The 12,168-nt window shown below is 37.0% G+C and overlaps 1 protein-coding gene across 1 annotated transcript; it reads right to left on the minus strand.

Annotated features, from left to right (window-relative positions):
* Nucleotides 1–10,880: 10,880 nt before the first annotated feature.
* Nucleotides 10,881–11,819, minus strand: LOC112865975 (olfactory receptor 5J3-like). Its single transcript, XM_025929013.1, has one exon. The coding sequence runs from the start codon at nt 11,817–11,819 to the stop codon at nt 10,881–10,883; it is 939 nt and encodes a 312-aa protein (XP_025784798.1).
* Between the last annotated feature and the right edge of the window lie 349 nt (nt 11,820–12,168).

The raw sequence follows: 12,168 nt of genomic DNA on the forward strand, positions 1-12,168 counted from the left end.
CTTCACAGGATTCCATGAAATGAACCCAACCACCTAAGCTTGAATGGTTGCTTCTCCATTCTATCATGTGTCTACCGATAGAAACTTTTGGCATTTGGCCTCCATCTTTAAATGAATAATGAAGATTTCTGGTGGTAATATTTCACACTATTTCCGCACAGTGTGGAATTGTAAACTTGATTTATTGAACCGCAAATTGTTTACTTATAATCCTGTAAATAAGAATTGTCCTTTGTTGTTGATTCTAAAAGCAATTTAACTTTTCTTTCCTAAATGTACATTTCCTAAATTCCTTCATTGACAGCTAATGGAGCTGTTGGTACAAGTGGGGATTAGTGATATTCTAAATTTGAATTAGGCCAGAAGAGGACTCATTATTTCAGAAGGCCTAGAACATTCTAAGTACCTGGTGCATTCTGGTTTTTTCCAAGCATATAATTTACTGCCAGTCCATATATGAAGAATAATATAACAAATATATATCAGACCTATAAGGAGACTTTTTCAGGTAAGTTTATTTATTTATTTTGAGAGAGAGAGAGAGAGAGAGAGACAGAATGTGCACACAAATGGGGGAGGGGAAGAAAGAGTGAGAATCTCAAGCACACAGCCCAATGCAGGGCTCAATCCTAGGATGACTGGTGAGATCATGACCTGAGCTGAAATCAAGAGCAGGAGGCTGAGCCAACTGATCCATCTAGAAGTATGAAGAAAGCTTCTCAGACTAATATCATCTTTTCTCCTAGCAAATGGTAGATTAAGGACAAAAAGTATGTGGGAAAAAATAAAAACTTGATAGATTTCTGTATTTGCAGGTGACAAGGGAGAGAATAAAACTGAATAAGTATTTTTCAGAGGGTTGTTTAAAATGGAGCTGGGAGGACATTGAGGAGGTGGGGCTAGAAGCCAACGCATGCGTTCTGTGTTAAAATGGGCACAAATGGCCTTTCTGCCTGACATTAGCCCTACCCACCAATCAAATATAGGTTAGCTAACTGTAGCTACAGCAGCACCGATCACATGTCCTTCAAAATTACTTATGCAAATTCTCTCTCTCCTCTTTAAAAACTCTAACTCCCTCTGTTTCCCCTCAGCATGCTTGTGATTTGGGTTCAATCTGTCTCTCTTGCACTGCAATCCCTAAATCCCCAAATAAACACACGTAGTGTATGCTGCAACTTCTAGTTTGTCTTTTGTTCCTTGACACAGGCACTCAGTTGGGGGAAAAACCCTGCATTTAGAAAGTCGCTATCAGGTCCTCTATCTTCTGTAGATCTACAAACCTCTTGAGATTATATGCAATACTATTTTTTTTTTTTTTTTTAGTAATCTCTACACCCAATATGGGTCCTAACTCAGGACCCCAAGATCAAGACTCAAATGTTGTACTGCGGAGTCAGGCAGGCACCCAGGGTAATGCTATCTTTAAAAGCACCTATTTCTTGGGGTGCCTGAGTGGCTCACTCAATTAAGGGTCTTACTATGACTCAGGTCATCATCTTGTGGTTCGTGGGTTCCAGTCCTGCATCAGACTCTGTGTTGACAGCTCAGAGCCTGGAGCCTGCTTCAGATTCTGTGTCTTTCTCTGTCCTTCCTCTGCCCATGCTCTCTGTCTCTCAAAATAAACAGGTAAACATTTAAATAAATAAATAAATACATACATACATAAATGCACCTATTTCTTAGAAATGGCCTCATACCGATTATCAGATCCTTAAATGAATAGCCAAACTAAGAGCTAATGGATTAACAATAAAAACTGACATTTTAAAAAATATTGACTTAAATGCTTTTATTTATTTAAACGTACTGACATTTTAAAAGTATTGACATCAAACCCATTTATAGGGCTGCAGTTCAATTTGGCATATAGAAAAATTTAGCAGCAGTATTTAAAATGAATTTAGCATATATTTATTGGTTTTTGATCATGAAAGAAGTTTTTTTGTGAAAAACATAATTCAGAAGTATATTTATTAGGGGCGTCTGGGCAGCTCGGTCCATTAAGCATCGGATTTTGGCTCAGGTCATGATCTCATGGCTTGTGGGTTCGAGCCCCACGTCGGGCTCTGTGCTGACAGCTCAGAGTCCAGAGCCTGTTTAGATGCTGTGTCTCCCTCTCAAACTCAGTTTCTCTCTCTTTCTCAAATATACATAAACATTAAAAAAGTTAAAAGAAGTTATATTAATTAATACAACATATTGAAACGTTATAGAAAATAACTTTCTTCAAGAAAAGTTACGGAGGAATAATTCTGATACCAGAAGCAGTGCTGATATAAGTGTATAATTTAATGAGTTTTGACAAACGCATACTCCAGGCCAATTACTACCACAATCAAAACATAGAACATTTCTGTAACCCTCAAAGTATCTTGTTCTCTCTCCAAGAAACCCCTGTTTCTGAAACCCAGCTCCAAAGAGCTGCTGATCAGCCATATATATTTATGAGATATGCTTTTTCGGAGTTTCATAAAGTTGGGTTAATACAGGTTTTTTTGGTCTGGATTTTTTTTCAATCAGAATACTGTTTTCAGAAACATGTGACAGCAATCATTAGCTGTTGTTGTTGTTGTTGTTGTTGTTGTTGTTGTTGTTTGGTAACATTCCATTGTATGCATATACACACTTTGTTTATCCACTCACCCCTTAATGCACTTCTGGGTTGTTTGCAATTTTTGGCTACTTCGAATAAACCCGTTATAAATACTAGAGTAAAAGTTTTGAAAGGACATGATTACTCAGTTCTCCTCCATAAGTATCTAAGAGTGAAGTCTTTCACTTCATTCACAGGGAATATCTATTTATTTAAATGTCCCGTTCCTCTCAGCAATGTTTTACAGTTTTCGTGTCTTTACCATCAAGTTGATTTTTTGTTGTTGAATTTATTCCAAAATGTTTTATGCATTTTGTACTATCGTTAATAGAGATATTTTATTAATTATTTGAGCAGTTTGCTAGTAATACACAGAAAACAGTTGAGTTTTGTATATTGATTTTGTAAGACTTGGCACATGAAAGTTTTTACATACATGAAAATTTCATCCAAGAATAATGAAAATTGTACTTATTCTTTTCTAATTTGCCTGCCTTTAGCATTTTCTTTGTATTGTTCATTTATTTTGTGTTATTCTATTTTGTTTTTTTCATTTTTTTAATGTTTGTTTATTTCTGAGAGACAGAGTGCAAGCGGGGGAGGGGTAGAGAGAGGGAGACACAGAGTCCAAAGCAGGCTCCAGGCTCTGAGCTGTCAGCCCAGAGCCCAAGGGGCTTGAACACAAGAACTTTGAGATCATGACCTGAGCCAAAGTCAGAGGCTCAACCCACTGAGCCACTCAGGTGCTCCTGTAATGTTCTATTTTTTTATTGTTCTTTCATTTAGTATTGTTCCTTTATTTTGTATTGTTTATTCCTTCCTTACTTATTTTTTGCCTCATTTTTGAATTGTTCTACCTTTTACTTAAATGTAAAGCGCATCTATTCCTGCAGCTTATTTTTGTGTATTTTTGTGTATTGTATGTTATGTAATGGGAATCTCCAGTAAAATATTCAATAGAATTTTTTTTACCCAAAGCAGTTTGTCCAATACTATGTCAGGTTTTTATTTATTTATGTATTTATTTATGTATTTATTTATTTATTTATGTATTTATTTATTTATTTGCTTTTTAACCTCTTTCTCCTCTCTTCCTCTCTGGAAACTTCACTATGTGTCTATTGTTATACTGAATCTTATCACACAAATCTCTGTTGTGTTTATTTTCCTTCATTCTTTTCATGTTCGATCTTCAAATGAGATGATTTCCATTGATTTATCTCTAAGTTCACCGATTCTTTCTTTCATCATCTCATACTTGTTTTTGGATCTTTTTAATAGATTTTTCATTTCAGTTATTACATTTTTTAACTACAGAATTCTCATTTGGTATTTAATCCTTTTCTTTTTATTGAGATACTCTATTTGATGAATACTTATTGTTAACACTTTCTTTTAATTCTTTATATATTTTCTTTAATTATTTGAACATATTATTTATATAATACCTTGAAGTCTTTTTCTGCTCAAGCTAACATCTGGGTCATGCAGTTCCTACTGACTTTTGTTTTTCCTGAGTTCAATGCATTACACTTTTCTGTTCCTTTATAGGTCTTGTAAATTTGTGTTAAAAACTACACTTTATAGGGGCACCCAGGTGACTCAATTGAGCATCTAACTCTTGATTTCGGCTCAGGTCATGATCCCAGGGTCATGGGATCAAGCCCCACGTTGGGTTCTGTGCTTAGCATGGGACCTGCCTAAGATTCTCTGTCTCTCCCTCTGCCCCTCTCCCTTGCTGATGCTCTCTCTCTCTCTCTCTCTAAAAACTAAAACAATAAAAAATCTTCTCTTTATATGTACAGTGTAGATGCTCTGCATTTTGTATGTGCAACTTTATTAAGTACTGGCAACTTTCAAGATTGTTGTTCTGAGTAACATCTCCATCGGTGCTTTATAAGAATAATAGCACCTCCATTTCTTCACCATTTTTATTATTTTTTATTTTTTTATTTTAATTTTTTTAATGTTTATTTTTGAGAGAGAGACAGAGTGTGAGTGGGGGAGGAGCAGAGCGAGAGGGAGACACAGAATCCGAAGCAGGCTCCAGGCTCTGAGCTGTCGGCACAGAACCTGACGCGGGGCTCAAACTCACAAACCGTGAGATCATGACCCAAGCTGAAGTCGGACGTTTACCGACTGAGCCACCCAGGCACCCCCACCAACATTTTTATTTGCCTCTCCCCACTCACTATTTGTTTTAAAGATTTTATTTCTTTTAAGCAATCTTAAAGATTTTATTTCTTTTAAGCAATTGCTTTTGTTTCTTTTAAGCGACATGGGACTCGAACTCACAACCACAAGTTAAGGAGTCACTGGCTCCAACAATTAAGCTAAAACAGGTACCGCTAATATTAAATATTATTTTTGTTGTCATATATTTTTGTGATTAATTTTCTTTCCCCAAATTACTAATAAAGTTGAACAACTTTCTTTCATTTTTACTGCAAGTGGGGAGATTTTCGATATTTGTGGTGTGACATACCTTGCTCCCTGCCCCCATCTTTTATTTTTTTTCTATTACATTGACTACTAGGTTTTATTGGATTTCTTTATATATTTTGATTATAATTTCATATTTATGTAGGAAAAATATTTTCGTTGACTCTGTGGTTTTACTCTATAGTTTAAAAAAAAATCAATATAGTTCAATTTGCTATTTTTCTCCTTAATGGTCAGAACTTTTTATGTCATATTTAATAAATATGATGCCTATTAAGTGTTTAAGATGTCTCAATACAGGTTTTCTATTGTTATAACTTTTGCATTCACTATGTATGATTCATTGCCCTCCGTTTTTAATCATGCAATTTGAAATATTAAATATACTGCGCTCTGTTCCCTTTTTCACTTTTCTTATAATGATAGAGCCTTAGAAGGTTTAAACCCCTTTGATACACACTGCATTTTTCTTTGTCTTTTCCATGCATTTGTATTCTATTTACTTTATTTTATTTATTTTTTTTTAAATTTTTTTTTCCAACGTTTATTCATTTTTGGGACAGAGAGAGACAGAGCATGAATGGGGGAGGGGCAGAGAGAGAGGGAGACACAGAATCGGAAACAGGCTCCAGGCTCTGAGCCATCAGCCCAGAGCCCGACGCGGGGCTCGAACTCACGGACCGCGAGATCGTGACCTGGATGAAGTCGGACGCTTAACCGACTGCGCCACCCAGGCGCCCCTGTATTCTATTTACTTTAAACCTCCTAATAAAATATTATTGTTGGTGTACAGTCAAAATTCAATCACTATTTATAATTACCCACAAATCTCAAACTTACCCTTCCCTTTGCTTTCCATATTTTATTCACTGAAATTCCATTTTTGTCTTTTCCTCTGAGCATTTAAAAATTATATACACACTCATACACATAGACACACATTATAAAGTGCCCTGATATTAAGTATACAGCTTATTTAAATTTTGTGTCTATGGCCATGAGCATAACCACCATATAAATCATAGCGATACAGATATTTCTAGCACTACAGAATGCTCCCCGGTAGTTGTATTAGTATAAATTAATTTGTTAAACCTTACACAAATGGAATCTTGCATATGGACTTTTTGTGTCTGCTTTCCTTTATTGATCATAACGTTTGTGACCTTCATTGACATTGTGTTTTGGTAGCTGTTTCCAAAAAGCACTATGTATCCCTCCATCTTGTGAATATATCAAAACTTATTAACTTATTCTCTCAAAATGGTCTGTTTTATTGTTCTAGTTATAAACAGTAAGAATAAGACTGCTGAGAGCATTTTTGTTCCTCTATGCTTGTGAACACACACATTCATATCTAAGTGGAAATCCTGGGACATAGTTAGCTATATATTCAGCTTACCATCAGACAGTTCTCCAAAATGCCTGTACCATTTTCATATATCTGTTGGAAATGTGTGAGCAATGATGTTAAACATTTTTACCTACGCTTGTTGGCATTTTGTATGTCTTTCATACAAAGTTTGTTTTCTATTTTTTTCCATATTTAGTTGTCTTACATGTCTTTTATTGATTGGTGATTCTTTTTAATATATTCCAGATGAATCTTTTGTCAGTACACATTCTGTGAATATTTTTCCATATTGTATGGCTTGCCTTTTCAGTGTCATAATGGTGTATTTCTAGAGACAAAAGTCCTCATTTAAAACAAAGACCTCACTAGGTGTTGTATGTAAGTGATGAATCACTCAATTCTATACCCAGAACTAATATTATACCCTAGGTTAACTAACTGGAATTTAAATAAAATTTTGGAGAAAGAAAAAAATAAAACAAAGACCTGTACTTCCATTGTCCATTTTATTTTACTACTTGTGTATCCTTATTAAGAAATGTTTGCCTGTCCCCTCAAAAAAAAAAAAAAAAAAAAGAAAAGAAAAAGGAAAAGAAAACCAACGTTTGCCCATTTTGATGTAATAAAGATACAGACTTACGTTTATTTCTAGAGGCTTCAGTGTTTTGTTTTGTTTTCATCTCTCACACGTTTACTTCTATGATCCATCTGAAGTCAATTTTCACATATGATATGAGTTAAAATTAAGGTTTGTAACTCTTTTGTAGCCCTGCTTATATTTTGTGTTTTCCTGCTCTTTCTTACTCTTTTTTTAAAAATACTTTCAGGCTTGGGCCGGTTGGTGGCTCAGCCGGTTGAGCGTCTGACTTCAGCTCAGATCATGATCTCCTAGTTCGTGAGTACGAGCCCCCGGTCGGGCTCTGTGCTGACAGCTCAGAGCCTGGAACCTGCTTCGGATTCTGTCTCCCTCTGTCTTGGCCCCTCCCCTGCTCGCGCTCTGTCTCTTCAAAATGAATAAATGTTAATTTTTTAAAATACTTTCAGGCTCTTTGCATGTGAATGAAAGTTTCATAGAAAGGGAGGATAACATTACTTTCCACCAGGGAGGGCTTCACTCTTTCTAAAAAGGCAGAAAGAATGAGAGGCTAAGTTAATTCAGTTATTATTTGGGCTAGTTCTGGACTGGATTGAAGTTAGAACTCATTTTTCTTCTGGTTTGTCCCTGTTGCAGGGTTCAGGTGGGCCTCTCTCTTTCTAGTCCTTAAATACTGCAGAAAATTCAGTTTTGACTCTTTGGCGGTGTAAAGTTAGCCTCCTGCCGTATAAAGGCATACCTTGGAGATATTGTGGATTCAGTTCCAGAATGCTGAAATATAGTGAGTCAAGGAAAATATTTACTTGACTCTTTGGCTATTATGTCACATAATACACATTATGCGATAGTCTATTAAGTGTGCAATAACACTGTATCAAAAAAAACCACAATGTGGAACTTTAATTTAAAAACATTTTATTGCTACGAAATATTAACTATCATCTGAGCTTCCAATGAGAGTTACCATCATTGGTCACTATTGATGTACAAATACACAATGAAGGGCGCCTGGGTGGCTCAGTCAGTTAAGCGTCCACCTTCAGCTCAGGTCACGATCTCGCGGTCCGTGAGTTCGAGCCCCGCGTCGGGCTCTGGGCTGATGGCTCCGAGCCTGGAGCATGCTTCCGATTCTGTGTCTCCCTCTCTCTCTGCCCCTCCCCCATTCAGGCTCTGTCTCTCTCTGTCTCAAAAATAAATAAACGTTAAAAAAAATACGCAATGAAAATTTTGGAATATTGCCAAGAATTACCAAAATGTGACACAGAGTTACGAAGTGAGAAAATTCTGGTGGAAAAGTGGCACCAATAGTCTTGCTTGATGCAGGGTTGCTGAGAACCTTCAATTTGTTAAAAAAAAAAAACAAAAAAAAAACGCAGTAGCTGTGAAGTTAACGTGAAGCACAATCAAGTGAGGTGGGCCTGTACATCTTCAAATGGGAGCCAGTGCCTTGAGGGGGCTGCCAGCATTGTGTTCGACACAGACCTCTACGTTGGGTGGGAACTTATCAGCCAAGCGCCTAAACACTGAGAAAGATGTCACTGTCTTTCCAGCTACATCCGAATCTGCAAAGTCTGAACCTTCTCGTGCTCCAAAAAGAAAACTCTAGCCCTTTGTGCCTGGCTTACAGCAAGATCAAAATCTGGCCAATGTTTTGGGGAAGAAACCCGTATTACATTTGGTGCCAGCAGGATTTCCTGTCTTCTAAGCACAGCAGGAAAATGGGAGATTTTACTCCACCCCTGCGGTCCAGAACCAATTGCTTATGTTCTCCTCCCTCCATCCCATCCAATTTCCTGTGAGACCAAAAACAGCTGTGTGTTTAAGCTCCCAGGTAATCCAGTCGTCTCCGCAGGCCACATACCTGCCTAAAGGGCCACTGTTCTCTCTTCCCCAAAAGCAGCCACAGAGCACAGGAGTCCCTCCTTTAGGTGGACTACAATCTTTAATATTTACTTTGTTTGGGACAACACCAAATGTTCCTCTGTTTTCCTGTTCCTCCTTGTTCCTGTTCCTCCTCTGTTTTCCATTAATTCTCCATTTAGATATGTCTATCCATCTATTTGTCTCTCTAATCTATTATCTATCTGTCATCTGTCAATCATTTATCTACCCCTTTTCATCTATCATCTAGCTATCATCTATCTACGTGATCTACTATATGTCCATCCTTTCATTTATTTGTTTACCTGGCCTTCAGGCCTGCTCAGACCCAGAATATGGCTAATGCCCTGAGAGGATATACAACCATGTGTGGTAAAACCTGCAAATATCTGCCCACACCTCTCCGAGTCCTCTGAACCCTCTGTAGACCCTCCAGGCAAACCATGTGTGCATCACCAAGTGTGCCCTGAATCAGTGAGATGAAGTCAGCTCACATCTTCAAATTTACATCTCTCTGAAACCTAAGCCACTCCAACTCTCTTTTCTTCCATAGAGACTCACTTTATCCAGAAATGATGTCTTATCTTATCTTGCTTGTCTTGTCATTTTTGCATAGATGCTGTTTCGATCACAAGCTACTCCATCCAGAAGTAAAAGTGCTCCTGTCATGTTATAAGCACTTTCCCCATATTTTTCCTAACTTAAAAAAAAATTGAGGGGTGCCTGGGTGGCTCAGTCAGTTAAGTGTGCAACTTTGGCTCAGGTCATGATCTCGCAGTTCATGAGTTCTAGCCCCTCATCGGGCTCTGTGCTCAGAAGTCAGAGCCTGGAGCCTGCTTCGGGTTCTGTGTCTCCCTCTCTCTCTCTTCTCCTCCCCTCCTTGTGCTCTGTCTCTCTCTGTCTCTCCAAAATAAACATTAAAATTTCGTTTTAATTTTATAAAAAAAAATTGAAACATTTCAAAGTTGCAGAACAGACTCAAGAATAAGACAGATTTTCAAAAATATTTAGATGATCTCTCCTGTGTTCTTTACCAGTAGATCCTAACTGCAATTGCTACATTTGTTTTATTACTTTCTCAATTTCTGCTTACTGTATGTACATAAGTATGAGTGTATATACATATATTTATATTTATATTTATGCTTATAATAGTAATGACATAATATTATTTTATCCAGTGTATATACATATATTTATATTTATATTTATATTTATGCTTATAATAGTAATGACATAATATTATTTTATCCAGTACATAGTCATGCTCTCCAAATGTTTGCGATCCAATATTAGGTAATGCATTCATCTTCACACAACACTTTGGAGACTCTTTTATTATATTCCTCTATTACCCATTCCTCTAACACCTTTTGCTCTGTATCCTGAATCTTTTTGTGTTTGGATCTCACAGCATACTTGGTACAAGTAAAGGGATTCAACAGAAGTGTGTTGAATGAATAAACGATAACTAATGAATGTCATTTCTTCTATAAACACTCTTCTAAGATATCACTGAAATATGTAACTTAAATACAGAAGTGGAGATATATGTCCTTACTTCAAAGGCAGCATTTTTAGAACAACAACCAAAAAGATCTGATTCCAAGATAATCAAGCCAAGGGACTATTTCATTCTTCCTCTCAGATAAGAGTGCATTTGTTGGAGTATTGGAATGTTCTTTTCATTTGAACCAATGTCAGACTCTTTTAAATCCATGCTGAGTTCTTTCACACTTTAGCATCAGAATTTCTCAGAAAAAAAAAATGTATTAGCTCTTGAGAGAAAGGAACTGTTAAGCCACAAAACAATGAATGGTCAAATAGAGTTATTTTCCAGTAATTTTCCATTAATTCTCAACACTCAACACTCACGTCAAACTCAACACTTAGTCTTCAATTTCATAAGACTATCTTGATTATAGTTTTGTTGGCATTTGTGTCTGTGATACAATTTTCAGGAAAGGCTATCAATTTAATGTTAGGTCAACAAAGCCACCACCAAGGTTGTGTCAGGTGGGGGTTCTCTTCCACCACATTGACATTTTTGCTGCCTCTTTTACATCCTTATTGCGTAAGCTATAAATCAGTGGGTTCAGCATGGGGATAACCAATGTATAAAACACAGCAGAGACTTTCTCCTGTTCCAGGGAATACTGAGAACTTGGCTGGATGTAACTAAAGGTTACAGACCCATAGAATAAGGTCACAGCAGTGAGGTGAGAGGCACAAGTGGAGAAGGCTTTGTGCCTCCCCTCAGCTGAGCAGATTCTCTGGATGGCAATGATGATGCACGTATAAGAGACCATGATGATAGTGAAAGTGAACATTGCAATGACCCCAGAGAAAACTAAAAGTAGCATCTCATTGTTATGGGCATCAGAGCAAGAGAGTCTCAGAAGAGGGGGAATGTCACAGAAATAATGATTCACGATGTTAGGACCGCAGAAATCTAGCTTGAGCAAACCTATTGTGTGTGTCAACGAATTAATGAGCCCACCCAAGTATGACGCAAGGACCATCTGAATACAAACCTTTTGGGTCATTATGAGTGTATACGACAAGGGATTAGCTATTGCCACATAGCGGTCATAAGCCATCATAGACAGAAGGATGCCCTCTGTGGTTACATAAACTGCAAAAAAGAAACTCTGTAGAACACAACCAGAAAATGTGCTAGCTTTGTGTTTTGATAGAAAATTGACCAACATCTTTGGAGCAAAGACAGTAGAGTAGCAGATATCACAAAAAGAGAGGTTGCTAAGGAAAAAGTACATTGGAGTATGAAGTTGGGTATTTAACCAGATCAAGATAATCATCCCCCAATTACCTGCCAGAGTGATGGAATAAATAAGGGAGAAAAGGAAAAAGAGAGGGATCTGCAAATTAGGGTTTTCAGTTAAACCTACCAGAAGGAATTCCTTCACCCCTGTCTGGTTCCAACCTGCCATGCATTCAGGTTCATATAGCTTTTCAGTCGCAAAGCAAGGTGATATCACTCAGATGAAAAAAGATATATGTATATAATTTCCTCCATGATCCAGGATCCATAATAGCATTGGAACATTTATGTCTACCCTATAGTTGGTTGAAAGAAAGAAATTAACTTCAGCAGTGGACTATATAAGTACCGGACAATTCATCTACAGTGTCTTAAATTTTGGGAACTGGAGATTATTTTATTCCCTGCTTCTCAGTTTCCGCATCATAAATATTACAAAACAGAAACTCTCTGACAAGAAATTATTAATTGGTAGAACCGACACTCAAACACGACTATGCTTCATATCAAACCTCTGA

The sequence above is a fragment of the Puma concolor genome, chromosome D1 (assembly GCF_028749965.1).
Source record: "Puma concolor isolate L17-30 chromosome D1, mPumCon1.1.hap2, whole genome shotgun sequence".
Taxonomy (NCBI): Eukaryota; Metazoa; Chordata; class Mammalia; order Carnivora; family Felidae; genus Puma; species Puma concolor.

What these genes read in the sequence shown, in the direction of transcription:
- LOC112865975 (XM_025929013.1), bottom strand. Translation starts at nt 11,819, where the DNA reads ATGGCAGGTTGGAACCAGACAGGGGTGAAGGAATTCCTTCTGGTAGGT.